The sequence below is a fragment of the Thalassophryne amazonica genome, chromosome 17, assembly GCF_902500255.1.
Source record: "Thalassophryne amazonica chromosome 17, fThaAma1.1, whole genome shotgun sequence".
Classification (NCBI taxonomy): Eukaryota; Metazoa; Chordata; class Actinopteri; order Batrachoidiformes; family Batrachoididae; genus Thalassophryne; species Thalassophryne amazonica.
In genome coordinates this window covers 45,611,601-45,636,432 of record NC_047119.1, presented here as the reverse complement: position 1 = coordinate 45,636,432, position 24,832 = coordinate 45,611,601, and the positions used below count along the sequence as shown (strand labels likewise).

At 40.2% G+C, this 24,832-nt stretch overlaps 1 protein-coding gene across 2 annotated transcripts in view; it reads left to right on the top strand.

Moving 5' to 3' along the window:
- The window catches only part of rxraa (retinoid X receptor, alpha a), a 234,596-nt gene that overhangs the window by 163,566 nt on the left and 46,198 nt on the right, over positions 1-24,832 (top strand). For both annotated transcript variants that reach the window (XM_034191948.1, XM_034191949.1), the window contains exons 4-5: positions 18,953-19,103; positions 23,670-23,849. In XM_034191948.1, coding sequence (XP_034047839.1) covers positions 18,953-19,103; positions 23,670-23,849 — 331 coding nt within the window. The remainder of the gene's footprint in view (positions 1-18,952; positions 19,104-23,669; positions 23,850-24,832) is intronic.

Here is a 24,832-nt window from a genome sequence, read left to right as displayed (position 1 = left end):
ATTTACTACTGTATCTGGGGTGCCCAAATAGGGTGTATTCCAAATTTGAGCTTTATATCTGCCTTTTTAGCTGAGATAATGCCTTTTAAAAATGGGGGAAAAAAAGGTCAAAATGCATTTGCAAGTGAAAAAATAGGATTGTGGGTACGCTTTAAAAAATTTTTTATCTAAAAACTACTTGAATTAAGCAGAAATATTTTGCATGTTTTCATCAGATATATGTAGGTACTTGCAAAAAAAAAAAAAAAAAAAATCATGATAATCCGAGTCGGTGACCTGAGAGGCACCTGATGATTTCACATGAATTATTCTCGTTAAGAGTCACGTGTTTGTTCGGTCCCAGCAGTCCTTGGGCAAGAGGCAGGGTTTGCCCTGGATAGGTCACCAGTCTGTCACAAGGCCTGACTTGTGACTTTGCTAGAACTTGAGTAACTTCATATTTTATATTTTTGTCATTTCAGTCATGTTGTAGAAATGTTTGATTTTAATGTTGAAGCTGTTGTATAAAGAAGGTTAGCATTTTGAGTTGTTTTCAAAAAGAATAAGTAATTTTTTTAAGTAAAGATCTTTTTTTACAGGTAGTGCTCATGTTCAGGTAAAAGCAAAGTTTTACAGAAAATGGAGTGGTGTGATGATGTCATGCTCGACGTTTATTTAAAGGAGGGTTGCTGAGAGGCTGATGACCAACGATGAGGTGAGAGTTGTGGACTGGACCTCGTTCTGGTACGGGAGCAATAAAGGTCCATTCTGTAGCTGGGGTTTTTTGATGGACTGCCGTGTAGCACTCGCCATGACATCATGCTTACTGTAATGGCTGCACAATGCGGCTGTGTGGAGGCTCTCCGGAGAACATTTAATGCTTTCTAATGTCAATCATTCGGCAAATGGATCGGGTCGGGAGGGATAGCTGTCTCTGGGTAGCAGTTAGAAGCACCGTCTCGAGTTCTGTGCAGTCCAACCAAATTTAACTTGTTGAAATAATGTCCTTTTGTTTTTGTTGCGCGTTCTTTGGCGTTTAATTTAAAGAACATTATTGTGACATGCTGTGTTGAAAAATTTAAATCAAGTGTTGAATCAGTTTGTTTTCATAGCCTTCTATCGTTCTTATTCTCATTTTAAAAAAAAATTGTTTTGTCATGTTGTGACAAAACATTGAAATCATGTTGAAAGTTTCTGTAAAGTTTCTTTGGTGCTTAAATTTTTGTTTTACATTTTTTGAGTCTCCATTGTGTAAGCCAGTCACGTAAATACAGCTTTTTAAATTCTGCTTTTAGTTTTGTTTTGCTCCCATTTGCCATGTGAAAATTTGCTTGTATGCCATTTTTAAAATGAACGCCTGCATCTGCTTGACACTTAAACTCTCCCAAAGGTTTCAGAAAAGAACAAATTCCATTCCACTCCAAAACATCCCTGGGAATTGTTTGTCTGACTAAGGGATGTTTAAACGTTAAACGTCAGTGAGTAACGATGCAGTCCGAAGACTTTTATTGTTATTGACCCTTGATCTTTGGATGGAACTGAAGTTAGAAGGAAAGAGTTTTGTGAAATTTTTGGGGGGTAAGTATTTTTGCACTGAGGGGAAGTAAAGCTGGTTTTAGGGGTGATACAGATAATAATAATAAATAAATAAAAGCATTCGATTCCTAACACCTAGTGGATGCCTGCAACAACCAGTCAGGGCTGGTAAATACCAGTGCCCTCTTAGTGTCAGCAGGGGGCAGTAAATGCTCGCATCTAAATTAGAATGGGGGAGGTGATGGTCTAGTGGTAAAAGGTGTTGGGCTTGAGTCCTGAAGATCATGGGTTCAAATCCCCGCCTGACTAGAAAATCACTAAGGGCCCTTGGGCAAGGCCTTTTATCCCCTATTGCTCCCGGTGTGTAGTGAGCAGATGGAAAAGCGCTATATAAATGCAGTCCATTTACCATTTAGAATAGCCATGATTAATTGATTATTAATGGGCTATTAAATTAATTGACAGCTATGTTGATAATCAGGTAATCGTTTCAAATATTTTTTCTTTTGAAATCCAAATTGTGTATCAGCTTCTTAAGTGTGAATACTTTCTGATTTATTTTACTAGTTTCTTTACTCCTATTCTGGAATACTCATTTTCTGGAAAACACATTTTTTACCATTTTGTGACATTTTATGCATGGTTTTAATTAATAGATTAATTGTGGCAAATAATTGATACATCAATCTGAAAATAATTGTTAGTTGCAGCTGTAATCTAAATGTACCATATGGAATTTGAACATGCCACCGTAGTTTGGTCATTTAAAGATGCATGTCACACATGGGATGCATGCCAACATTTTTTCTCCCTAGTCCTCCAGATTTTACATCCAGCCGTCATCATCCCTAAAGATCAATGTTTGAGTTTTTAATTTGAAAGCTGCCGTTGTATAGTTTGATAATCCAGGGATTTCTGCGTGGTTTGATTGGGGCCACACAGGAGACGGGCCTTCGTTGTGGCTGTTTTGACGGCTAGATAGCGATAAAGTTGGGTTTAAGTTTCAGAGTACAGCTTCTTGACGCAGGCTGGAGATTCTGTGTTTTAAATAAATACCTCAGGGGCACACTAGGGGTGTGAGCTTACAGTAACTCAACCCCGTCTGTGGACAGACACATACTGTAGCATTCCCTTAACTTGTGAAAGTTGCATTGCTCAAGTTGGTCTGTGATCTGTGAAGTAAAAATAAACCCACTTGACACAGTTGTAGACCTTATTCCACTTGGTCACATTAGAGATTGGCACTTCCAAGCCTTTCCAAGTTGCTAAACTAACTGGCTTGATGAGCCCTTTTCACAGCTGATCTACATCGCTAATTGCACACTGGCCTGGTTGTTGGAGAACATTTGTACTCCTCTCATTTGTATCTCATATCAAATTAAGTGTAGATTATATTGATTGCTTTTGGATCGTTATATAAACAGTGATTACACAACATGGTTAGCTAGCATGATAGTAACCTCTGCTTTAGTCTGTGCTTGCTTTATTCTTTCAAAGCTCAGTGGTGTCAAAATGTTGCCAGTGGGCCACAGGTCATCACATTTGCACTCGACTGGAAATATCTAAGTGTTAATCCTTAAATAAATCCACTACTGGACATTAGGGATGGGTATTGATAAGATCTTATCAATATTGATGCCATTATTGATTCTGCTTATTGATCCGATTCGTTATCGATTCCCTTATACTAAAAGTAGGCTTTTCAGGTTTTCTATGTCAACAGCATTTTACTGGGCCTTAAAGTGAATAAATATGAAATTGGTCACTGGATCCTTGATCTCTGGACATAAATAAAAATGAATAAAATCTGTACATGGTCACAGGATCCTTGATGTGCATGATGGATCCTAGAACTCGGGACACAAATACAAATAAACAAAATCTGTAGTTTTTGTTAAAAGAATTTCTTTTAGATATTTAATGAGACAAATGTAACTCCATAGCCTCTGAGCTGAGCTCCCACAGCCGGCTGCCCTGCAAGTCAAGGTCAGTGTAATTCATAAAGAACAGAGGATGTCTCATTTTGGGAGGGGGAAAAAAAACGCTTTGGTCTGTTGTAGTTTGTTGTCTATATTACAACATTATCGTGAAAGAGGTGTCATTTGATTTAAAATGGTGATTTGCTTTGAAGTTATTAATTCCAACCGAAATCTGCGCGTCAGGGACCTGTGCAGCGTTTGGAGCTGTGCACTTAGTCCCACAAAGCAGGAACAGGTGTCACTGGTAGTCCATGAGGGACCCCTCAAGGTCCATGGGTACAGTGGTAAAATATCAGATTTTAAATTGATATGATGTTCTAACTTAAAAGTGTTCCTTAAACTGTTTATAAATGACTCCAGACTTGAATAGGTAGTAATACTTGTATGGTTGTAAAATATTGTTGGAGTGGTAATTGTTTTTATATATTTGGAGAGTTAAGTTATCTGAGATCTTTTTTTTTTTTTAGTGGTTAATTGGTCCTTGTTCTGGAAAAGTTTAATTCTAGACCTTAGTCAACTCATGAACAAGCACACCAGTGGTAGCGGTAAAGGAAAAAAGAACCTTGGTGTTTTTTGATTATAGGAAGAAACCTGAAGCAGACCAGACTCAGTGGAGTGACCATCTTCTTTGGCCATACTCCAAAATAGAACAAAAACACAACAAAGAATTGTCTGAAGATAGTGTCAGAAATGTGTCAGATAAACAACCACATACAGTCTAGTGAGTTGAAGGTTAGAGTCCCAGTACAGTTAGTGAGTCAGAGATTATACTGAAGTTGAAATTGGTACATCAACCCTGAAGTATCTCCAACCTCACCATAAAATGTTCTGGAGTTCAAGCATTCCATTATCGACTGCACACGTCTCAGTGCCAAAGACTCAGTCACTCTCTCTTTAAAATCCAGATGTATGCAAGAACATCAAATATCTACTGCAGATAATTGGGCATTCTGTCTGAATGTCCTGGATGTGTTTGCTACCTTTTGGATGGAATTCTACCATATCACAGTGTGTTACCTTAAAACCATGCAAGTTTTTGTCCATCAGAATTTTGAACTTTTGCAGCTTGTAAAAGTGTCAGATGGTTGAGTTTTTTTTAGTTGCTGTGACTGACAGCTGCCATTTAGGACTTCAGGTTCAAATGTTAAAATTATAAAAGCATTTGACCAATGTCTGCTCAAAGGCACCCTGACAGGGCAGAGAGAATTTTTATAAAGAGGGGAAACATGTCAGTTTTGATACTTTAAAGGGCCATGCCAGTCATTTTGGATGTCTGAGCCAACATTATAGAGGTATCATACATTTAACATTATTGTTAGCTTTTTCCTGAACTGAAAGGAGACAGTGAAAGTGTTTTCTCATCTGCCTTTGGCTTCATATCATTCTGGTTCTCTTTAAAATGATGCTCTGTGAAAGCTGTCAGCTTCCATCCCTCTTATATGAGCACAACTGGTGAAATATTTAGATTTGGAAGAAAGGTCCATTTGCCCCATAGCTGCCTCTGCATGTCTGAATTACAGCCTGACATTTAGCGTTTTTGGGAGCCCGATAATGATACTAGGAATAAAAAAAATTTACAATAATAATATATCTGCCGATATGTACAGTAATATTTGCAATGATCCCCAACATTTTATCAAACCCTTATGACAGTGAAATCTAATTGAGGCTTGATGTTTTAAATCTTAAACAAGAACTTTATTATGAATAACTATAAATGTTCGCAATAACCAACCAATGTATGTCATGCTGCCTTCACTTAGATCGGGAGTCATTGCATTGCTCAATATTTGCATAAAATAGATTTCTTTTGTATTTTTGGCCCAGAATGGCTGGCAGCATAGTGACCACTGACCTCTTGTTGCTATAAAATGCTCACTCTGATTGAAAATAAATGCCAGCTTGTAGCTTTGCCTCCATCTCATGTAGCTAATGTGACCAGGGGGTGATGGGGTCACAGCCATGCTTGATTGCATTGTACACAATATCAGATCGTGTGCTGAGGAACTGCAGAATGACACCATTTCTAACAGCCAGAATCTTTTTCTGCATTGTTTATTCTGTAAAATAAGTTTTCATATCAGCAAAAATAACTGCCATACCATTTTGTTTCATGAAAGGCTCATATTGAGCAATATTAGCTGTTGAGCTCCTGCCTGAATTTGTACACATAACCTAAAAGTGCAGGAAGGATTGTGAGACTATTTTGTTGAGATTTGGCCCTTGTGTCAAGCAAGAAATGGTTAAAATTCAAATCTGAGACAGAATCTTTTATCAATTAATCTCTTTCATGGTATTTCAGGTACTGGCTTTATGACATCACAAAGTCTTTCACATAGACTGTGCTGCACACTTGGTGGAGGTTATAATCTTTGGCTTTTATTACCCTGGCAGACGTTTGTGGTCTGCGAACTACACCTTCTAGTTTTACAGCTATACGTTTTGGAAATCTCACATTTCATCAGCCCAGATTGCTTGAGCAGAATTAATGAGCGAGGTGGAGATTTTAATAAAGAAATTTTATAGAGCGCCTTTCTGTCTGAGAAGAAAACCTCAAAGTACTTCAGGATGATGCTTCACACTTACTCAGGGTTCAGTGTCACACTCAAGAAAACGTGCACATACCAGCAAACGGAGATTGAACCAATCTCCCTACAGCAAATGGGCAACCCGTTTTATAGCCTGAGACACGGTCACTCCTACAAATTATATTAAATTAAAATAAAGGTTCATACATGGTTCTAACAAATGTTCGGCTTCAACCAGCAGCACATGCATGGAAAAATGACAAAAAGCACACGCCCTTATGTATACTTTGGACACGCTCATTGTGCAGCCACATTCCCACACACATCACAAACAGTTAGACACAAATGCACAGAAAGATGCTGCCATGTGGAGGTGAGACGACAGCGTATTCCCACTTCGCCGCCTCGCGGCTCTCTTCACTTACATACCGCTGATCATCTTAATATCCTTTTGTCGCTGTTACAAACGTTTCTGTCAAAACCCACAGACACACCAGTGATACTGGCGGAAATTTATTTTATCTGCTGTGGCACAGCATGGGGTGAGTGCTGGAAACCCCAGAGCTGTCGAGAAAAATGTCTCCTTCCACTAAATTCTACCCACCAAGAGAGAACAGCGAGCGTTTTATCACAGCTGACTGACAATTTGCACAGTGCCAGTTCACAATCAGGCAGACTTAGGAAGGATTTAGAAGTTTACACTAATTAAGCTATTAATGCTTAATGATGTGTGTATTAAATCATTAATAAGCCATTGTATGGCCTACCTAGAAAGAGCTTTTGCCAAGTAATGAATACAGGAGGAATCCTATTAAATTTTTAATTTTATTCACTCTGGAAGAAAGCTGTGCTCCATCAGGGCAATTGTGTGTGTGTGTGTGTGTGTGTGTGTGTGTGTGTGTGTGTGTGTGTGTGTGTGTGTGTGTGTGTGTGTGTGTGTGTGTGTGTGTGTGTGTGTGTGTGTGTGTGTGTGTGTGTGTGTGTGTGTGTGTGTGTGTGTGTGTGTATTGACTTAAAGGCCAAGAACTGCAAAATATTCTTTGGGTTTTTAAAGTGGAATTTTTTTTTTTTTTTATCAAAAAAGTCATTCATTTTTCAAATAAAATAAGCCATCAAATCTAAGTTTAGAAATGTTGGAGTATCTGCTGTTGTTGTGATTGTTGTTGTTATTATTAACAACAATCACAATAATAAAAATGTAATACAACAGTGCACAAATATCCTAAATTAAAACATTAATCATTTAGGAACCTAAATTACACCCCAGAAAATACAGTATATACAGTACATCAGCAAGCTTAGCATCTTAATACAGAGGATAAACTTTGTACCCCCTCAAAAAACCCCATGTGATACATTTTTTAAAGTCATGCCTCTGGGGCATTCACATGTCGGCAGTAAACAGCAGACGTAAAACTGGATGTTCATTATGTTCAAAGAGAGGTTGATGGAAAATTATGCCACCACTGGCTATGTGGCAGCCGAGCATCGTAACAGCACTTGCAGTCAAAAGTTAAAACTTTTTAACTTTTCCTGACTACCGCAGTGACAAGGACAACCCAGAGTTGTTTTATCTTTAACAAAGAGGAAGAACCGACAGCGAGAGATTTACTTAAGTGCAGAGAGTTGCCTGTTTTTAAACAGGTAAACATGAATAATTTGTGTGACGTTTCAGAAAGGAATTGATTTATAACCTCACAAAAAGTGAACTTGTTAAGCTGCCATCAGAGCAAGGGTTTCCTGTTTTAATATGACACTGTGCAAAATGCTGTTCTATCTTTCAATTAATTAAATTATTGTATGTGTGGTTAGCATTATAAAAATGTCTATACCTCATGACATCACTGAGAGTCTGCTGCTGCAGACGACAGAAATTCACCACTGCTGTGTTGGTTTTCCTCATGCCAACATGTGAACATGGCATAAGAAACAATCTGCTTGTGTGGCTCTTAGCTTTGCCCCCCACCCCTCCAAATATAATTTAGCAGGTAACTATGAAAATTTTAACCTCATCCTGTTGCATGTTACGGCCAATATTGCAATGCCAATGGTCCACTCTCACAGAGTGTAGTAGAGAAGCTTGAATCTTCGACTGGACTGGGTTGCTTGATGCGAGGACGTTTTGCTTCAAATCATAGAAGCTTGCTCAGCTAAAATTCTTGCTCTGGTAGTCTGACTTCTGTCTGACCCTTGTCGAGAAGAACAAACAGAAGCCACAAAAGCTGGAGTTTTAAACCTAACCAGAAGCCTCCTACCGAGAGGCAGACTGCTATTGGCTAGTGATTAAACAGTTGCTTTAATTAGCACATATTGTGCTCTAGTTAGCACCCTCCTAATGACAGGGTAGCTGTCCCTCCTAACGATGGGACTGACGCCTCTCCTGATGACGTGAATGACTCATTACCATGTGGCTTCTGTTTGTTCTTCTCGACAAGGGTCAGACAGAAGTCAGACTAGCAGAGCAAGAATTTTAGCTGAGGAAGCTTATGCGATTTGAAGCAAAATGTCTTCGCGTCAAGCAACCCAGTCCAGTCGAAGATTCAAGCTTCTCTACAATGGAAACCACCTGGACAACTGAGAGCCTACACAGAAACTCACAGAGTGTACCTTTTTAAAAATAAAATAAAATAAATAATGAATTAATCCTTTTTAATCTGGCAAAAAATGTGAGGAGGGGGGAACAATTTAAAGTACATACCCAGGCTTTGACATTAACAAAATATAATACAGATTAACCACAAAAATAAAGGCTCGCCTTAATGTGCTGAGTACAACAAAGTGGTGAAGCCAAGATGAATGAGCACCAGTGCTGTGAGGTTCACATTGATTATGTTGTATTTTTTTAAAATTTGACTTAAATGTTCAGTTACGGTCTCAGTTCATGTGGGAAAAAAGTTAATATATGTCTTGTCAGTGATGACTACAATAGTGTGAGCTATTGGAGTGCTGCTAGCTGTGGGGGTTAAGATGCTAAGCACATGCTAATTTCTGTTTCCCTGGTTTCTCTCACTCAATGTGTCCAAAATAAAGTTTGAAAAATATTTTCAAAAATGTGTACTGCTTGCTGTTGCATGTCCACAGAAACTGTGCTGTGTGGCCTCCAGCATATAATATGAGTATCACAGTAACTGTGCTGTATGTCATTTGACTAGGAGATGTCCATAGACTCCGAGTGAGCTGAAGATTTTGGTGAAGGTTGGTCAGGAATATGGCGGCTGGTCTTGAATATGATGTACATTTGCCAAATTTCTCCATCCAAGAGATGCTGTGAGTGCACACTAACGCAACGGTTTCATAAATCCGTGAGTGTATACGTTGGAACAGATCAGCTAAGTCAGTTATGACCAGCCAGTCGTCAGCTGGCTGGGACACACCTGATTCTGCTCATTATTTCAAGCAAAGAGAAATGGACAGTCTGCAGTACTTTTGGGTCCTGGATTAGGAAACACTGGTCTAGACTCTGCTGCAAGAACAGATAAAAGTCAGTCCGGCAGTTTTTGAAATATTGCCTGTAGATGGACAGACGGGGCAATCGGATAACCTCAGTGGTCCTCTGTCAGTCCGTTGGGTAAAATAAAATACCTGAAAAAGAGCAGATTTTATTGTTTGAGAAGCTTATTATAAATTATTATTAACTGGCTTAGATTCCAGCTAGCTTTTCCTCCCTGTATCAACACCCCCCCCCAACTTTGACTTTAGATTTAAAGTCACATGACCATCCTATTTACAGACGACCCGCAAATAACTGAGCTGCTGAATGAAGTGTTTACTGCGCTGTGGGTGTCGCGCCCACGTGTCTGCTGACTTGTGTTTGTTTGTGAAGTCGGTGCCTTCAAACAGGTGTCTGTCAGACTCGTAACAGTGCTGTAATCAATCCCATAGGCTGTCCTACCCTGAAGGCCACAGAAGAGTGAGTCCATTAACACGCCTCCTGTGTGAAACCCAATTCCTTTCTGCTAATACGCGCACAGATAACACTGACATGCAACACAGTCATTCCTCCATGTCTTTCCCACGTGCGGGTTGCAGAGTTGTTATAAACCTGGTTTCATTTTGACTTTCAGACACAACCGAAGGCTCTACAAAAATCACTTAATTACCTGTTATAGCATGATGAATCAGGTTTATCGATTTTGTTTTGGGTTTGAGCTTGGTGTACTCATGTTTGCTTGTTTGTGTTTTGGAATTTTGGTTCAGTGATTAATTTATATTTTGTATTTGTTATCACGGGTACATGTATATTTTTATATCCATATGTATACTTTTTTATTTTTTTGGTTAGAGGGGTGGGTGTTTATAAGCTTTTGCTTCTGCCTACACCCTTTCCGGCACACGGGTGCATTGTTGGATTTTTTTTTTCCTAAGTTTACTTTGTTATTCTTGGTCTGTGTGTGCCAAATAAATTCATTCATTCACCAAAGTTTCACATACTCCACATTCCAGCTGCTGGAATGCGGTCACATTTTAATTGCTGTATGCAGAAGAATGAAGGTCGGAGTCTTTAGTGTCCTGGTGCTTGCTTTGACACAAACCAGTGACCTAAGGAGACAACTGGATGTCTTTGGTACTAGACCCCTTTGGAGGATCCTTTGGTGCCACTGGAATGACTTTCTGTCAAACAAGCAGTTACTCAGTGACACTCAGATGGGGAGTATCCCTTGCATCTTGGGGGAACATCAGTATTTTGGGCATGTGGTGCATTTCTCTGGTCATGATCCAGCACACGTGTGTTCCTCATTGTTGAGAATTGCAGCACCCAGAGAACCCCAAGGGAAGTTGCGAATTTCAAATGGCTGTGGCATGTAGATGCTTACTTTCAAGAGGTGGGGATGGACCAGTTGTCTGCCTGGCTGGTTGCCATCTGGGATCCAAAGTGGTTCAGTACTGTGGCAGATGTGTCTACTTGCAGTACCAGTGTATGCTGCCAGGGGAGCAAACTATCCAGACTTCTTTCTCCAATTTCTGAGTAAATCTCTGATCAAAACTTCATCTTGGAGGCATCACTGGTTCATCCACCACATCTTGAATACAGGCTTTGACATTAAGCACTTTGAAGTACTTGCCCATGAGATAAGTGGGTCAACATTTTTACTTTTCCTATCCCAGTGAGTAAAACAGTGACGTAAAACTCAAGGTGACTGCCAGTGACACAGCGTTAATTAAATTACATTTTTGTCACAAAATTTGAATTAAAATAATCCAATTCTCAGTTAATATGATAAACAATTGTTGTTGTGTCTATTGATGAACAATAATGACTGTAATGTTGTTTGCTGTTACATGTTAACAGAAACTATGCTGTGTGGCCTCCAGTTTATAATATCATAGAAACTGTGCTATACATTGTTTGACCAGTAGATGTCTGTAGTCTCTAAAGAGCTGTTAAATGAGGCTTAACATAATGTAGCTTTTGATGAAGCAATTGGCTAGGAGGCTCGAAGTCTCCAGGCTTTTACACTTAAACAAGGCTTCATCTCGTCATCACTACTTTGTGTTCTTCATTGTGTATTGTTCCTTAACATGAAATTTTGCTTCCTAATTCTGTTGTCTGACAAATGCTGTCCGTACACGCCGCATCATTGGATTCATAAATACATTTGTATTATTATTGTTATATTTGTTTTTGGATTTTTTGTTTGTTTGTTTTTTGTTCTCTGGAGGAACATGCCAAATGTATCCCATGTTCATATTGCAGCAACAATTATGTATTTTTCCATTTTAAACTACAAATTAGCACTTGTGTGATTTAGATTTTCTTCTGCAGAAACACCACTCATGGTCTTTTCAAATGGAACACTGTGGAGTCAGGCTAGGAGTAAATTTACTGATTAAGGTACACATCTGAAAGAGACTTTTGAGATAAGTTTGTTTTGCGAAGGAAGTGATTGTCTTCCAGAGGTGTCAGAGGTGAAAGGTGACGTGGGGTTATCACTGACATCATGACCCGATCGAGTTCCTCACCTCTCTCAGTGAGAAGGTGTTTCGGGTGCTGTTGTTCCCCATCAACCGGAGATCCACTCACATTTCTGCAGAATCCCCCTTTCTTTCTTTTTTGAACATATGTGTCCTTGCCTTGAAGCAAATGTAAATTAAAGTTACAAGAATGAATTGTTCTGGAGCAAAAACTGATCCACTTTGACGACTGAGATCAGAGATCGTGGATTGTAAAGTGGAACACTTTTCTGCCGCCGCATTTTGAAAGAAGACTTTGAAAGATAACTTTCTATGTGAGAAACGTGCCCTTGAACTGAAAAGCACACAAGGTTTGTGCATTGAGAAGTGCGACGTGAGGTTTTGATGTCTCCTTTTGAAGTGTATTTATGAGCCAAGCCGGCGCTCTGATGCGCTGAAAACGAGCTAAGCCCGTCTTAAGCAGAGGCCTCCACCGTCTCCACCTTTCTTTTCTTTTCTCCTGGATTCACTTGGGGAATGCCTCTTTTCTTCTTCTTCTCCTTTTTTCTCTCCACCACTGTGTGCTGACGCAGCATACTAATGGTTTAAAAGACCCGCTCCTCTGTGAAGATTATTCACTCGACTCAAAGGAACCACGATGCAGAACCAAAATCATACAAAGAACAATGACATTTTCATTCTTTTCTGCCTTCACTCTTTCTGTGGTCAGGTTTCTGTTGTATTTACTGGAACTCACCCCCTCAGGGAGCACTATGTGGTTTACATCTGGTCAGCTCAGGGACAGGCTTCATGCCCCCCCACACCCACCCCTATGTCTTTAAGTTGCCTAACCATTACTCGGAGAGAAACTTGACACTTAACATTCAAAATCCTGTATTCAGCCTCTGTTTCCCACATTCTCTGACTGATCTGGTCCTCTAGCACCCCCTTGTGTCTGTACACTGCCCTGGGATCACCTGAGCAAGTTCACACCACTTGCATTAACACAAGATGTTTTTTTAATCATTTTTGCTTGCTTGCTGTGGTGTGCTAGCATGATTAAAATGAATTGTTTCGTTAGTGGCGGTATAACAGGCCATAACTGAGGACCCCCCCCCCACACACACACACACATACACATATATGAACTGGGGGTTAATTTAATTGTCCGGTGTATTTAATTGCACAAAATCTGGATTTATTGCCATGACAAATTGTTTAAAAGTAATAATTGCATAAACATTGCTGCGGTGTTGCAGTGAAATCAAAGCAGATATGTGTCTTTACGTGGACGGAGCATGTTAAAAGCAGACAGTCTCTGCCACCTCGTGTCTGTCTGGAGGCAGCCTGGTGGAGACTCTAAGCATGTCAGGGTCCAAGCATGGAAGGAATCGCTCCAAAATATCAGGAATTGAGGACTGAGTATGCGCTGTGTTTTGCCACCCTTAGCCCATTGAGGCTGAGTGTGAGCGGAACTCAGGTGTCTGGGAATTCACTGCACTCCAGGGGCGAAAAAAAAAAACACTTTCCTCGATTTTTGGAAGCAAAGCTGTATTGTTCTCCACTTTTTTGTTTGCCAATCTGAAAAATGACCCAGTCTGTGACAAAAAAAAAAACTGTGATCTCATCCAACTGATTGATCGTCTCATACGTTTGTTTGACATTAATGATTTATTCAGATTGTTAAATAATAACATGGCTGTTGATTTGTCAGTTAATCCACTAATTATTTTGGTGTTAGTTTGAGATTCAGTCCATTTGTTTGTAAAATTTCAATGTACTCTCTGATAAAACGCTTTTGAGCACAAGTTAATTCATTGTGTTTTTGTGTTAAAAAGTATTTCAGGATTCGTGCGCTGTCAGTGGTGTGCTGTGAGCGACGCCCTCGAGCAGAAGGTGACCCTGACTGCACGCAATGTGCTAATCGAATGTTTGCGGCGACAGTTGTGTAACAGCAGCTACGGCGTTCCAGTGTTCATTCTATATGTTGCACTGCAGGGAATCTTATGTCCTACATTTCCTATCTTTGATGTAAACCTCCCCTCATCCCCTGGCTCCCAGTCCCTACACCTTGGTATGTTCTGCTGAGTGAAAGTTGCTCCTCCTACTTCTTCTTCAAAATAATAATAAAAAAGTTAGGACACCATTGTGTTGGGCTTTCCCAAGATGTTCCTGATGCCCACAGCTGGCATTAAAGCTGGTGAAGGGTCACGCATGTTTTAGAGGAGGGGGATGTAGTCTATTTTCAGAAGCAGTCCTGAGCTTCCTTAATCCCCCGACTTGTCTCCACCTCAATGGGGCAGAAGAGAAAGAAAGTCCCCCCACCCCGGCCCAGCATTGGCATCAGTGTTCCTGGGATTAAGTTGCAGGTTGACTGAAAATAGACTGTTGAGTAGAACAGTACCCTGTGTCAGACAGACACAGGGTTTGATAGAGACGCTCTTGGTTGAGGAGACTGCTTTGTTAGCACTGTGCTGCAGGGGACAAAGTTGTTGAAACTGAGGTAAGACCTCACGGACTCTCCGTGCATGTGTGTGTACATGCAAACGTGGATGTATCTTGTCGAGTTCCAAAAAACAATGCACTTTTCTTTCTGCTTTGGCATTGTGTCAGTGTTTTCTTCATGTTTCACGTGAGAGATTTTTGCCTTGTGGTGTTTTTGCCTTGTGGTGTTTCAATCACCTGACAGCCTGCTCGTAGTGTCATAAAGAGTAGGAAGTCCAAGTTTCAGCTGGAGCCTGACGATAATATCGGCCAGCCTGTCATGAACATTATTTTTGCTGCGATGAGAATTTTTATTTTCCCACATAAACAATGCAGAAACACACTTTGGCTGAGGGTGCACCAATGGCATTGTTCACCATGCTGTAAAGCATGGCTGGGACCCCATCACCCCATGGTCACGTTAACTACAGGACATAAAAACTGAATGAGCCTTGTAAAAAAAAGAGTGGGTGTGTTTCATTGTTCATTGTAACTGCAGGCTTCCAAACACATGTTAAATAAAGGTTGCAAGTTTGTTTTAATTTATTGTTACCAATATTATTATTGACTTCATGTGTTTACAATAATGAATACAGTGTTTACAAAGATGTTTATAATGCAGACAATATGTTTGCTACATTACCTTTTGCATAAAAATGTTTATTTTATTTAAATCTTGTATTTGCATTTTCTTTATATTTATAGCGTTTACAATAAAGTTCACATTTATTTACGTCTTTGTTATAAGGGTTTGATAACAAAATTTTCGGAATCGTCAGTAATTCTATCAGTCATCCATATCAGTTTCAGTGAGAAGTAGGTAAATTTCATAAAGTTCTGACTCATATTTTGATTGGCCATTTATGTCATTGAGTGTTGGACAGCAAGCTGCTGTACAGATTGTCACCATACAGCTTAGCGGCTTTGAGTCTAAGGTTCTTTATAGCATTGAAAACATCCAATGGACTGAACATATCTCCACTCATGCTACTTCGAGTTCTTGCTCAGGGCCAGCTGCAGGGGTTTGGGCACCATTGCCACCTCTAACTCAGTCATCCCACCTATAATATACCTACGTTTGATCCGAAGGCTGCAGATTAGCAAAGACCGAGAGGGTCACCAAGGACCCGTTAGCTCGGCATTGTCAAAAGGGACCTTGCCCAGCTGAGTTTGACTCTTGCCAAGTTATCTTGGTGTCTGGTGGAAGTGTTCCATGTAACTGGAAACTTTTCCAAACTGGCTCCACAATGTGCAAGCTTACTGATATAAAGGTTAACGTTGAACAGAATAAATGTTCATAAATCATTGGCCGCCATTATTAATGTCAGTCTTAAGTAATTTTTCAACTGATAGCATTGATTAGTCCAGTTCTGTCTATTGTTATGAAACTGATTCATAATTTTGTATTTGCAAGAATTGGCTATTGCACCATTTTATTCTGGACTAGAAGAAGTCTTCAAATAATCCAGAAGACGGCTGGTTGTAGAACACCAGTGTGAGCTTTTCTTCCCTGGCTTCCTCTCCACCTGACTTTAAGGTTTTTCTGTGATTTATTCTGCTGTTGCACACATCTTATGGTACAGGTCCAGCAGGTTAAATCATTAAACTGCATGCTAGATCACATTCATGAGAAACCTTGATCTGCACACTCTGATTTTATAGGCCATGACCTTCCGAGATGTGTGTCCATGGAAGTGAGAATGTGACTTTGTTGGTAATACCATACTAGCACATTGGAAATTCTGCCTCGTGTGCCGTTATGTTTTTTCTGGATTACGTCCTGCATCATTAGTCTAAGATATGCATAAGTTGCAAAAAAAAAATTCTTATTTCCACCAAATTCTAAATGAAATAATTTGTGAACGAGTATCAGGGAAGCTCAGCGGGAAGCACCTTGAAAATGAAAATTCCACAAAGCACCAGCAAGTTGGAAAGCAATAAATTCATATGACGGTTTGAGCAAACAGGGTGTGAAGTGAAGGTTTTCTTGTCGTGGAGGTTTGACTCTTTTCAACCTGCTGAACCCTCTGGTGTAGTCGTTCAAAAGCAGCCAAAAGGTCAAACCCACTTCAGCTTCATTGTAAATTCCAGTCTCGTTTCCAAGTCCAGGTCCCGTGACACCACATATGTAATGCTCAATTTCACCGAAGTGTGTGTAAAGTGATGCTCAAGACATCCAGAAATTCCATTTTGACGTCATGGTAAAACCTCTGGGAATGGAATATTTTACTCAGTAGCTTCAAGCAAAATGTAGACAAGAGCCCTGATATTTTTCTAACTTTGCGCCAGTTTAAAAAGGATTTCCAGCTGATGTCTTTCAAAACCAGATGGATGGCTGGAACCACAGAAAATAGATGTGTGTAAAATATTCTATGTGTGCACTTGGACTTTTTTTACCTGCATGGTGGAGCAGCAGTTAGCACTCCTGCTTCCCCGGAAAGGTCCCAGGTTCAAGGTCCACCACGTTCATTCTTCATGTGCATCTGGAGTAGCATTAGCAATGGAAGCCAGTAAAAACCAGTGCCGGTCACCAGTGGTCGGCACAGTTCCGCTAACTGCTAATTATCGAACATAATGTTTTCATTATCGGATTAGCTTTTCAGATAACTTTGAAAACCATCATTGGACCAATTATCTTCCGATAAATTTTGGTCCGATCATTTTTAGACCGCAAACATTTTTGCAGATGTAGTTTTTTGCAGTAGATGCACAGTTCTATCCTCTACAAACAGAGAAGAGCTTGTTCCAGAATAAACTGCTCTATCCTCTGCAGGCAAAGGAGAACTGGTCATAGAAAAGAAAAAAACTCATTTCTTTTGACGCCATACTAATACACTGGCAATATCACCCAAGTCATCCAGAGGCATAGAGTTTTAACTTGTGGTTAGAATTTTAACCAAACTAATTTTGGACAAGTTATTTAAATTAACGACATGTCTGAAGTTTTATAAAGTGAAAATTTAATGATTTAAAAAGAGGAAACAGTTGTTTGACAATAAATGGCTTCACCCAACCACTATCCACTAACACTAATGCATGAAAAGAAAAGTTTTTGTGTTGTCATTTATATTCTCTTAAAAATGGCCAAAAAAGCAAAAATTCTGCCAGGGTATATAAACTTTTGAGCACAACTGTATATTTAGTGGTTTTCATGATTCTTCTCCATCGGATAAGTTTTGTCTTTTAAAGATAATTTATATACCGCCCCCTCCAGCATTTATCTCCTCTGGAAACAGCGTCCAACTCATTATAATAATTAGTCTTCCCTTCCTTACCACTTTGAAATGAATCGTGTCGGTGTGTGAGGGCAGCGGTGCAGCTTCAGCTGGAACAAACGGCGTCTCTTTATTCCACCGTTCTGTTGAATTTTACATTGTGGCAGTGTTAGCGCTGAACGTCTCAGAGCCAGCGGGGCTTGTTGAGAGCATGAATAAAAGAGTTCCTGGGGTGGAGCGGTGCAGGATCCTGCTGCGCCAGATTTAGATCTGAATCAGAGGGAAACAGGAGGGAGGAGCGCAGCACGGAAAGAGGACATGAAACGCTGTCGCCACTGCTGCTGACCAGCTGGAGGTACAGAGTAGGGAGGAATGAACCCCCCCACCCCCGACCTACGTACCTGGCTACTTCCAAATAACCGCCTGTATGGATCCAAACATAACTTGTAAAGTATGTGGAAATGTCATTTAAATGGGGATGGTGCAGTGGCTGAGAGGCCCTAACAATTCCATATTAAGAAGATAACATTACAAATGGGGGAAACACTGAAAAATCCTGCATCAGTTCTTCAGCTAGTTGCATTAAGAAAAATGCTTACAATCACAGAGAACACAAATATGCACAACATGTGCAACAGATTTGATCACGTATCTGCTGCAAATTTAAAAATCATGTTATAGATGACCACAAAGCAGTTACGGACAGACTGGTCAGTGCATCTCGCCGTTCTGTCATCTTTATGCTATAGCGCATACCTCCTAGGTAGAACTAATTTATATTTACTTTATTCATGATTTTGCTCTTAAGATAGCTGTATTTTCTGGTGTTATTTTTGCAGTGCACTGAACAGTCCTTCAGTAAAAGCCGTCCAGCCATCAGTGTCTCTTTGTCTTGTTAGTACTTCTGTTGTGCTGTGGATTCTTTTGCAACATGTTTTTGTATGACTTTGCAGCTGACGTGAACAAATGTGCTATAGGTTATATTTCTTGCAAACATTTCGTCAAAATGCAAGGCTTTTGTTGATGCAACTTACTGTTTTAGAATGCAGGTGAATGTAGCTTTGCGGCTTCTCACGGCCACTATAAAATCCTGCCAATTATTAGGATGTCAAACAAAATAGTCCAGATAACTGAGTCAAAAGTTGAGGAATTAAACGGTGAAGCAGTGGATTTAAACGTGATATAGGTAACTTCACCTTTCATTCCTCAGCTATGAACAGCAGCTAGCTAACTGTCCCGCGGCGGCTAAGCTACGTGCTTGTCTCTCGTAACGTTTGGAGTTGAGCTGTGCTGCATTGTGACCTGCCGCTGTGTGTGTTTGTGTGTGCTGATGTTCCAGCTGAACTCTCCGATGAACTCAGTGAGCAGCACGGAGGACATTAAACCCCCGCTGGGTCTGAACGGTGTGAGGAAGGTTCCCACTCAGCCGTCAGTCACGGCCCTGTCACTCACAAAGCACATCTGCGCCATCTGTGGTGACCGCTCCTCAGGTGAGTGATGTCTAACCCACCCGTGCAAAACCTTCCAGATTTTTTCCCTGGTTTGGTTTGTCTGACTTGATTTCGCTTGTTGAATGTGTCACCACACGCCACACTCCATGTGGGGAGTGAGTCATTTCACTTGTGAACAAGATTACTTCACTTGTAGTGGCCTGATTGTCATCAAACTTGGTATATGCATTATCCATAGCAACCCCAAGGAGCCTATCGGTTTGGTGATTGAAATGTCAAAGGTCACTGTAGCATACTTTGTAAAAATGTTGTTTGTGCAATAACTTCTTTTTTAACTGTCTGATTGTGTCCAAACTTGCTATATGCATTATGCATAATGACCCCAAGGAAGCTATTGGTTTTAGGGTCAAAAGGTCAAGGTCAGTGGAGCGTACTTTCTAAAAATCTGTGAGCACAAACGTTTTTTCCTAATTGCCTGATTGTCACCAAACTGGGTATGTGTGTTAGATATATTGACTCCAAGAAGCCTTTTGACTTCAGGGTCAAATGTCAAGGTCACAAGAGCATACTTTGCAAAAATCTTGCGTGCAATATAACTTGTTTTTTTAACTTACCAATTTTCACCAAACCTGGTATATATGTTAGGTATATTGACCCCAAGAAGCCTATTGGCTTGGGGTGAAAAGCTCAAAGGTCAGTGTCACTGGAGCATACTTTATAAAAACCTTGTCTGCGCAAATATCTTTCCTAATTGCCTGATTGTCAAGAAACTGAGTATGTGTGCGTTAGATATATTGACCCCCATGAAGCCTATTGACTTTGGGGGTCAAAGGTCGAGGTCACTTGAGCATATTTTATAAAAATCTAGTGAGAGCAATACCGTATATCCTTATTACCTGATTGTCACCAAACCTCATATATATGAGTTATGCATAGTGGCCCCATGGAGCCTGTTGGGTTTGAGGTTGAAAGGTCAAAGGTCAAGGTCACTGGAGCGTACTTTATGAAAATCTTGTCTGTGCAATAGCTTCTTTTTTAACTTACTAATTTTCACCAAACTTGGTATGTATGTTAGATATATTGACCTGAAGAACCCTATTGGTTTAGGAGTCAAAAGGTCAAGGTCAGGTTCACTGGAGCACACTTTCTTAAAAAAAAAAATTGAGTGCAATAACTTCCGTCCTAATTGTCTGGTTGTCACCAAACTTGGTATGTGTCTTAGGCATGGTGACCCCAAGAAGCCAATTGATTTGGAGGTCAAAGGTCACAGCCACTGTGTGGAACTTTTGTAAAAGCCTTCTGCAGAACAGCGGCAATTGTCAATGGTAGGGTTAACAGTGTTTGCCCAGGGCACCATGGATTACTGCAGACCACGCCCTTTTTTAGCCTTTGACATTGTGTATGCTCCTACAAGGTCTGTCTTATTTAGTGGCTAGTTCAGCTTTTCTTCCTACAGGAAAACTCCCTGGCTAACTGCTAGCCCAGAACTAAGAATTTGTTTTCACACAGTCAATAAATAGCCCTGTGTTTTAGGGTGGGGGTTCTCCTTTTTCTTCATCTGCAGGTAACCTGAAAAAGAGTTCATCCTCGTTGCAAACCTTGTATCTAATTGATTGGATAGTTGTGGTGTCGTCCTGCCATTCTGCGGACCCCAGAGTGAAATCAAAAACCTTTCAGAACTCATCATGGTTCCTTTAAGTGGCCTAAAGGTGTGACATTTGTCTGACTTGGTGGGCAGAGCAACGAGACCCCAACAAAGAAACAGACTCAGCTGTTTACAAGAACAAAAAATGGATTTCACAGGGCATAAATGATAAAAGTAGAGCTGCTAAGAACGGAGGGGAGATGATGCCTCTGTACCTGTAATGTCACGAGAAAAACAGCCCTGAAACTGAAATCCACCACATTCTGCCTGAAGGCAGTTCCTCCAATAAAACCACCAAACCACTGCACACATTTTCACAGGCTGGCAGCCATGCCTGATTTGTTAAAGGTGTTCTTTGTGGATTAAACATGTTAAACTGTAGGAACTTGTGTTGCATTCACTAAACTGTCAGAGTAACTCTGGACAGGATGTTTGTTCAGTGGCTGGAGCCAAATCAGATGATCAGAGATGATCACCTTCAGGCGTTTATGAGCACAAGCTCGGGTCGTGAACATAGAACATCAGTAATGATGGAATGTGGCGTTATAACAAAGATGTGTTTCTATCATCATGCAGTTTCTATTCGAGGTCTGACTGTAGCCACATCCCTACTTCTATAAAGGTTAACATTCCACATTCCTAAGCCTTCAATGGCGTCTCACAGAAACGCACATAGCTGGACTCTTTGGTGGTGAGTCTGTGTTTGCAGTTGTCCTGTATCAGGACTAAGATCCTGATTCCATCAGATGTTTATCTGTATGTGGCGAAAGTGTTGAACTTGCAGAAACGGTCGCTTATCTCAGCAGTGACGTTCATGTTGTTGTCTTGAGAGATGCCTGGAGAGAGCTTATGAGGTCAAGAGGTCACTGGACAGAGGTGTTTGGCGATGCCGATATCTTTTCAGGAGGACAAAGTTCTAAATTCTCAAGAGTCATATAATGCAAATTGACAAATTATAAGTGGGTAGGCTCAATGGACTGTCCTCCCAACAACTGGGTCATGTCAAGGTCAAACTATTAAGTATTACATATTTTGTAGGTGTTGTTTGTGATGTATTTAATAGTCCTATGTGTATCCCCCTGACCCTCAAGGACTACAGATGGAAATTAGCTGTTGCAGCTATAATCTGGTACAAACATCTCTGCTCAATGAGCATAATGAAATTGTATGCTGTCCTTGCACAAATAAATTAAATGAAATGACATGAAACGAAACTCAAAGTTTATCTGCTGTCCATGGTGATATCTTCAAAACACATTGAGCAATTTCAATCAAACTTGGTGGATAAAGTCAGTGGACCGTCCTCTAAAAGCACTGGTTGAGGTCAGATCAGAGCTAAAAACAGTGGTTTCCAAAACCTTTTAAGTCACCCACGCCTGTGTGCATCCTGAGTAAGCCTGGACCAAAAGACCAAAATTTGGTCTGACCAAAAGAAGACCCAACTGAACCATAGTCTGGTCCATCTGCAGTGTGAAAACACATGACACACTAATGACGCATTAGAGCCGAAACACGATTGTGCAGTGAACATGGTCCAATGAAGTTTAAAAATACCTTGAGAGTACAGTTCTTCACATTATACTGTCCTTTTAACACCCAAAGTCATTTTGTTTTTGGAGTAGAGTGCACCTGCTTTGGTAATAAAACACTTTTTGTGTAATTCAGACTTTCAAAAAAATGACAGGAAGGAAGCAAATTATCATCCTTAAACAGTAGAAGAATGAATGAAATGGACAATTTAATTTGTCTGATTAAAACTGGGTGACTGTCTGTGCCGCTCTCCAGCTTTCCTTCTTGTCAAAAACAAACATCCCATTTATGTCTCGCTCCATCAGGCAGCATTTGAAAATTTTTCCAATTTGACAGCAAGTGCGGTGAAATTGCTCACCGCTCACTCTAAAAAAAGACAACAAAAGGTGCCACATTTAGGGAGGCCTTGGATACATGGATCTCTATAATCCAGTCAGTGTAAAGTATGGTGAGATGCAGCCTGCACCGATGATGATGTCGAGATGAAAGTACATCATGAAAAAACTGATCACAACAATGCATTGTGAAACCAAATTTAACTGGACCAAATTTAGATTAGATAGAACTTGAATGACCCCTTGGGAAGACTTCCTCGGGGAAATTGAGGTTCCAGCAGCATTGTATAGCAGCACACAGGATAAGAAGCACACAGAGTATCAAAAGTGAAAATAAAATTTATACAAATGTGAACCTTTGTTCAAACCTTGTTCTGGACTTGTGTGTGAAAATGGCCTTAGAATTTTTTTATGGATTTTGACCACCATTACAATTGTTTTTCTTTTGGAATACACCCCCCCCCCCCCCCCCCCCGCCCCCCAACGACATCATTTCACACACCCCAGTTTGGGAACCTCAGGTTTAAAATACAATAATAACCATATCTCACAAACTGGATGAGGTCTCGAAATGCTGCAATCATCTGAATTCAGTTCAGTTTATTTATATAGCACCAAATCACAACAAGTCACCCCAAGGTGCTTCACAAGGAAGAAACCTGAAGGAGACCAGACTCAGAGGGGCGACCCGCTGCTTAGACCATTCTAATGGTAAAAGAGATCAGATAAACAAAGTACAGCAAAGAATCATCAAACATGCAAAACAAAAACAAATGTCCAGTTGTAGGTCATTGTAATTGTCCTCAACAGAAGCGGCGAGTGAGTACTCTGCTTTGCCCTCAGGGGTCTGGATGCCATGTTTTTTTTTCCTGTTAGTGAAGCTAAGTCTGTGTGAGAAGCATTTTTTTTTTTTCCAGAGGCTGCAGAAATCGGGCTCTAACTGACATCAGTAAGATTTTGGTTCATTTTGGAGGCGTCTCAAAGTGTGTGCTGATTAGAATTTGAAGACATAAGGTGGACAAAAAGACAAGACGTGTGCACAGAAGGAAAGACTTGGACCTGGTACATCAACTGTGTGACTCTCTCCCCCTTCAGGTAAACACTATGGAGTATACAGCTGCGAGGGCTGCAAAGGTTTCTTCAAACGGACGGTGCGCAAGGACCTGACCTACACGTGCCGTGACAATAAGGACTGCGTCATTGACAAGCGCCAGAGGAACCGCTGCCAGTACTGCCGCTACCAGAAGTGCTTAGCCATGGGCATGAAGAGAGAAGGTACAGCACATACCGTTGAGGATAAAGTCCCACTTAACCCACCAAACGTGTACTTACACACATTTAGTGAGTCCAAGGCCTCGCTATGCAACAAGTGTGTTTGAATTATTATTATTATTATTATTATTATTATTATTATTATTATTAATAATAATAATAATTATAATTATAATTATTATTATTACATTATTCACAATAAAATCGGATTTTTATTTATTTATTTAATTTGAAAGCAGCACAGAGCCAGCATGAATTATCTTGTCGGAATGGTGTTGAATGTGAAGCTGCAGGCAGCTGTTTCTTTTCATGGTCAAGCGTTCTGCTGATTATTTGCACAATGAGTCAACTTACTGGAGAAGAAATGTGCACTTTGCTCATATATAAATAGATGTAATTTAAAAGAATATATTTCAGCTTTGGTGGGAGAGAAAGCGACTGTGGTCTTACTGCATGATTTTATATAATTCTGCTTATTACCCATATAAATCAAACAAACTAAAGAATAACTGAATAAATATAATTTTTAATTTGTAGCTTTTCTCTGTAAGATCACATGAATTATTCCTGTTTACTGTTTGTGATATAAAACTGGACGTCTCTGCACTAAATTAGTCTCTCACTTCCCGACTTGCACCATCATTCAAGGAAAAGAATAACGACAAAAAAAAAACTTTTGACTGGGGATGTCCTGATCCGATTGATCTCGGGGCCTGATAGTGGCTTTTTTTTTTTATTGATCGGTATCAGATTAACCGTGAGTCTTGCATTATTGTGCATTGTTTCTCTCTCTGCTTTATAATCTCTGTGTACGGATCTGTGCAGCAGTACATGTTTTAAATGCTCTGCTTCGCTCCAAGTACGCACCAAGTCTGTTTCTGACAGATGGAAGATCTTATACACTTCTCACTGGCCAATCAGGTAGCATTTAATGTAAATGCACAAGTTTTGCTTGTCCTTTTGTCAGTGTTTTTGTCTGTGTTTTT